This window comes from Lotus japonicus, chromosome 5 (genome assembly GCF_012489685.1).
Source record: "Lotus japonicus ecotype B-129 chromosome 5, LjGifu_v1.2".
Taxonomy (NCBI): domain Eukaryota; kingdom Viridiplantae; phylum Streptophyta; class Magnoliopsida; order Fabales; family Fabaceae; genus Lotus; species Lotus japonicus.
In genome coordinates this window covers 65,678,305-65,684,166 of record NC_080045.1, presented here as the reverse complement: position 1 = coordinate 65,684,166, position 5,862 = coordinate 65,678,305, and the positions used below count along the sequence as shown (strand labels likewise).

The 5,862-nt window shown below is 41.5% G+C and overlaps 1 protein-coding gene across 1 annotated transcript; it reads left to right on the top strand.

The window, feature by feature from the left end:
• The first annotated feature begins 1,862 nt into the window (after positions 1-1,862).
• Positions 1,863-3,587, top strand: LOC130720007 (uncharacterized). The gene has a single exon (XM_057570592.1). The coding sequence runs from the start codon at positions 1,863-1,865 to the stop codon at positions 3,585-3,587; it is 1,725 nt and encodes a 574-aa protein (XP_057426575.1).
• Positions 3,588-5,862: the final 2,275 nt, after the last annotated feature.

Genomic DNA, 5,862 nt, shown 5'->3' with positions numbered 1-5,862 from the left:
AACCCCAACCATATAAGTACAATTGATTGTAGGGAAATCGCGAATTCAAACTGAGAAAAAGATTAGAATGAAGCCCACAAGGGGCGCTTCAATCCATGTACAAGTAAGAGGCAAAATGGCAAGTTAGCAATTATGTGCAATGATCAAGCAACTTGTTATAATTTGACAAGGTGAAATGAGATTGAGCTAACTAACTTGAATTAAACAACAATATGAAATAAAATGCGGCTAAGGTATTGAAAACTCAACCGCTCTCTTGAATTCGCTAGGGACTTTGTGTCAATTCAAATGTCCAACCCTTATTAAGCCTTCTTAAGAGCATCTCCAATGCTAGTTCTTATTTCTTAGTTCTTAGCACTATTGATGTTGGCCTGTATTCCTACATGTGTTTAAGCAACTCTCAAGCAATTTTGCTCCAAGTATGAATTCTTAGTTCTTAGTTCCTACCACTATTCATTTGGTCCCACCAACCACATTATTTATACTTTTTATTTTCATAAAGTAATAAAAAAAACTCATAAAGTAATAAAGTAATTTGGACGAGAGAGAAATAATTAATATTTTAAGCTAAGAACTTAAAAAACAAAACTTCTTATATAAGAACTGAGTTTTTATTTTTAAGAACTAAGGAGTTCATGTCAGCACTTCCAATGGTAAAATTCTTAGTTCTTAGTTCTTAACTCCAAAATAAGAACTAAAAACCTTGCATTGGAGATGCTCTAATAAAGTGTTATTTATAGCCGAAAATAAGACTTTATCGTTATCATCTTCTCAAGCGTTGAATAGGCTTTGTCGGCGTTTCCTTTTTATCTTGCAAATTGACTGGTATGAACATTTTCTGCGCTAACACTTAAGTTATAATTTTGATACTTAGTTTAGTTTGATACTCCAGAGTACAAACTCAAATATAATTAGAAACCTTAATTAGAATAACATTTTTATTTGCTTTGTTTGACAATCTCGAGATATTAATTGAAATTTTAGATGGAGCAGTAGCATGCATATATGTAACATAGGTAGCTACCTGTTTGTCCTTAGACGCCTATACATACTGAGCAGCTGTACGTTAGTACGTATATACATAGGTAGCTGAGGTGATTAGATAGAACCACCCAAAGACATTTCAGGCGGCCTAATTAAGATGTACAGGTTTGGATTATAGGCCAAATCCATTTATGGGCATGCCATATATGAATGTGGGAACAGGTATTATTAATTAGGGTTCCAGGTGCTTAATTGGTGTGAAGAACATAACATACAGTGCAAAAACCTGAATGGTGGTGGCTCTATATAATTAGCTAGGTTTATACTTTGGGGCTACGGGACAAAAACATACAGACAAATTTTTAAGATCTGATTGATCCATCTCGAGGTGATTTATTCATAGCTAGCTAGGTTCAACTCGCGCAGCCACTTGGTTTGGTTGCAACTTGCAACTCAGTGTAAATGTTGATTTGTCAGTTTAGAGTTAGACTCTCTTTAATTTGATCGGTTTATAGGTTAAAATTTATGTATGGTTCAAAAAATTATATGACTGTGTCCATGTAGAATAACTCAAGTGGTAGGAGCTAAATGACATATGGGATGGGTAGGGGGAGGCTAGCTGTCTAGGGATCGATTCCTAACGGGTACAATTTATCTTTTCGAGGTAAAATAAAATTTATATGAGTGTCACTCTTAATTTTGTGGGATCTATATGACATTTAACCAATCAAAATGTAAGTATTCGAAAAAAGAGTGCTGTGGGGTCTAAAGAAAATGCAAACTTTTTTTTTTTAAAGAAAGAGTTGTAAGAATGTTCATGACACGTGCCTGCGCGTGAAACGCTCTGTTCTCTCTCTTCGTTTGTGACTCCGTTCACCATGTCTGGAGCAGTGCGGCTTGCTACCTCCTTGGTCGGCAACCACCGCACTCCTACGACTGAGGAAGAAGACCTTAAGACTCGCAGTTTGAAGAAAGTGAAAACAACAGTGGAAGAGGAACAAGCTGATGCGGTGATGGACCAAGCTTTTGAGGACGGTACTGAGTCTCCGCCACCTCAAAGCCCAACCAAACCGTCGTACAGGGACAAAGTGATGGCTAGAGAGTTCGCGGGCACTGACCTAACGGACCGTGAAATTGTGGATCTGGTTAGAGAGGAACTGATTGTTGGTGAAGTTAGGGATGTCTTTGAAAAGGGTGATTCAAAGCCTTTTAACCCTAATCCGGTGGTACCGGTGTCGCTTGAGGAGTATGAGGAATGGTGCCGGCCTTGGAAATTCTCCCTTGTGGTAAAACTCCTGGGTAAGAAAATAGGGTTCAAGTGGATGACTCAAAGAATCCAGCGGATGTGGGCTAGGGACGGTGAACTAAAAGTGATTGATCTCACTGCTGAGTTTTACTTGGTAAGGTTTGCCTCAGAGAAATATTACCTTCATGCTCTCTTTGAAGGCCCTTGGATGATTGCTGACCACTACCTGATGGTCCAACGTTGGTGTCCTATGTTTAAAGCTAATGACTCTGGGGTGAAGAGGATTGCAGTCTGGATCAGATTACCTGAACTTCCTGTTGAGCTCTATACTGAGACATTCTTATGGAGATTAGGTTCCCTGCTTGGCACCATGCTCAAAATTGATACTCACACCACAGTGCACTCTAGGGGGAAATTTGCTCGAATTTGTGTGGAGTTGGATCTTAGCCAACAATTAAATCCGACATATACAGCCCTTGGGGAAGAGCACCGACTGGAATATGAAGGCTTACACTCCATTTGTTTCAGCTGTGGAAGGTATGGCCATAGGAAGGAGTTCTGCCCAGCCACTGTGGTTCCAACCAATCAACATGCTTTAATTCCTCCGAACGATTCCATTCCTGTTAGGCAGGAGGAACAGAACATGGCTACCCCTGTCAAGGAAACACCAAATGGAAAAGATAGTGATAGTCCAAATGGGTTTGGGCCATGGATGATGGCAAAGAAATCTTCCAAGAGGAAACCTTTAAAACAGATTAACCATGAGAACAACCCCAAGAATGAGGGATCCAGATTTCAGGTTCTAGAGGAAGAAACGAGTACGAAGGAAGCTTCCCATACCATCACCAAAGGAAAAGGGCAAGAAAATCAATCAATGGGTCATATTAAAGTTAACCAGGGACAGGGCAAAGGGCCTAAGAAATCAGCAAATGCAGCAGCTCACCCTAAAAACTTAGGGAAAGGAAACCAAAAGAAAGAGACAAGGCCTTCAATGCCTCTGAAGCCACAAGAGCAAACTGGAATGCCCTTAGGCACAAGGATAGAGAAAGAGAGCTCACCAGAAATCTCAGAGGGGGAGGAAGCAATGCTAGCAGTCCTAAGACAATACCGCCGTAACCTCTGGGAGGATTTTCAGGCTACAAAGGAAGCAGGGGTGGACTCCCAGGATAAGCCCCATGCCCCTTCCAATGAGGACCTGCGATTTATCCTAGCACTTCTTAAGAAGAAAGGGGTGATGAACTCAGTAAAGGAAGACCCTATGTTGGAGCATGCTGACACAGACATGATAGGAATTGAGAAGAACTCTTCTTCTGGTGATGTGGTTATGATGGGGGATCAGCCCCAACCTTCTATTTAACTAGGAGGTACCTTCCCCCCCCCCCACATGTGTTTATGGATTGTCTTTTCTCGAATTAGTGGTGCTAAAGCTGATAAGGTTATCTCTAACCTAGGCTTTGATAGCTTTGTGAAATCAGATGCTGATGGGTACTCTGGTGGGATATGGTGCTGTTGGAAACCCTCTCTAGTGTCTATCCAAGTAATATCAGTGGATAAATTCTTTATTCACCTCCATATCAATCCTAATTTGAATGCGGGGGATGTTTTTTCACAGTGGTCTATGCCCACCCTCAAGAGAGATTGAGACTTAGCCTTTGGGAAGACCTTATTAGACTCAAGGATCATACCAATGGTCCCTGGTGTGTTGCAGGGGACTTTAACTCAGTGTTGTTTGAAACTGAAAAAGTGGGTGGAGCACCTATAAACATAGCTGCGGTCAACAGATTCCAAAACTGCTTATCCAACTGTGCTCTGGATGACTTAGGGGCCAATGGCATTCCTTTCACCTGGCATAGAGGAGAGCTTTTTGAACGATTGGACAGAGTTGTTGCCAACTCTGATTGGAGGTACAATTTCCCTAATGCCTCAGTAACTAACATCTCTTTACCCTTTTCAGATCATTGTGCTGTTTGGGTAAGGATGAACTTAGAGGAGCGTAGGCCTAAGCCCTTTAAATTCCTTGCTTCCTGGTTGTGCCATCCAGATTTACAGAATCAGGTCAAGAATCATTGGAGAGACTCCTTTTCTTGGCAGAATAATATTGAAAGATGTACCAGGGCCCTGCAAGATTGGAACAAGGTAGTGTTTGGCAATATCTTCCTTAGCAAGAAAAGACTCCTTGCCAGACTTGAGGGTATCCAAAGAAAGCTAACTCAGGCCTTCAACCCCTACCTCGTCAGAAGGAGAGCTAAACTTTGGGCAGATTATGAGGATATCCTAAGGCGAGAGGAACTGTATTGGGCTCAACAAGCCAAGGCAAATTGGCTCAGCTTGGGGGATAAAAATACTAAATTTTTCCACCAAAGCACCATCTGTAAGCAACAAAGGAACAGGGTTGAGGCTCTAATGAATGAAGAAGGTGTGTGGATTTATGACAATCAAGAACTTAAAGGTCTTTTTGTTGACTTCTATAAAACCCTCTACTCTGCAGACCAGGGTCAAGTAGGATCCTTCACCACGTCTACTCTGTTTCCGAAAGTGAGTGAGACTGATAGGGTGGCTATGATCAAATCTGTTCCTCTGGAAGAAGTGAAACAAGCCCTTTTCAGCATTGGGAATCTCAAGTCCCCAGGGCCAGATGGCTATCACGCGGTTTTCTTTAAGAAACATTGGGATATTCTTCATGCCTCCTTGATCAGCTTTGTGAACAAGGTCCTTTGGCAACCTGACCACATTAGAGAGGTAAATCAAACTGTTGTAGCTCTCATTCCTAAAGTTCCTTCTCCGGAAAGAGTCAGCCAATTTCGTCCCATCTCATTGTGCAACACAATATATAAGGTTGTGACCAAAATTCTGGCTAATAGAATCAGGAACTTGATGCCTAAGCTAATCTCCCCTTCTCAAGCTAGCTTTGTGAAAGGAAGGTGTACCATGGATAACATCCTTATTTTCCAAGAAGTTGTCCACTCCCTGAAATCGCTTAAAGGGAAAAAAGGTTTTATGGCCATCAAGCTTGACCTTGAAAAGGCATATGACCGCCTTGATTGGTCCTTTGTGGTGAATTCGCTGAGTTTTTTTGGCTTTGAGGAGCAATTCATAGACCTGGTATTTAATTGTATCTCTAGTTCTGAAATGTCAATTGCTTGGAGAGGGGAATACTCTGAGCCTTTCAAACCTCAAAGAGGCCTCCGACAAGGGGACCCTCTATCCCCCTATCTGTTTGTGCTCTACATTGAGCGCCTTGCTCATGCTATTAAAGATGCTTGTGATAATGGAGAATGGAAGCCTTTTCAAATTGGCAGGCATGGACCTTCTATTTCCCACTTGATGTTTGCGGATGATGTCATTCTTATAGCTGAAGCCTCTTTGGATCAAGCTCAGCTTATTGAAGATACCCTCAGCAGATTCTGTGCCTCCTCTGGTCAAAAATTGAGTCTAGCAAAATCTAGAGTTTTCTTCTCTAAAAATGTGCAAGACTACTTGGCTGGTCAGATCTCAGAAAAGCTTGGTATTAATCAAACCCATAATCTTGGAATGTATTTAGGCGTTCCCCTTCTTCACTCTCGCATGACAAAGGACAACTTCCAATTTTTAATAGACAAAGTCAAGAAAAAGCTCTCTAGCTGGAAGGTGAA

Bases quoted from the DNA above. Each gene is read 5' to 3' on its own strand.
- LOC130720007 (XM_057570592.1), top strand. From the start codon at position 1,863: ATGTCTGGAGCAGTGCGGCTTGCTACCTCCTTGGTCGGCAACCACCGC.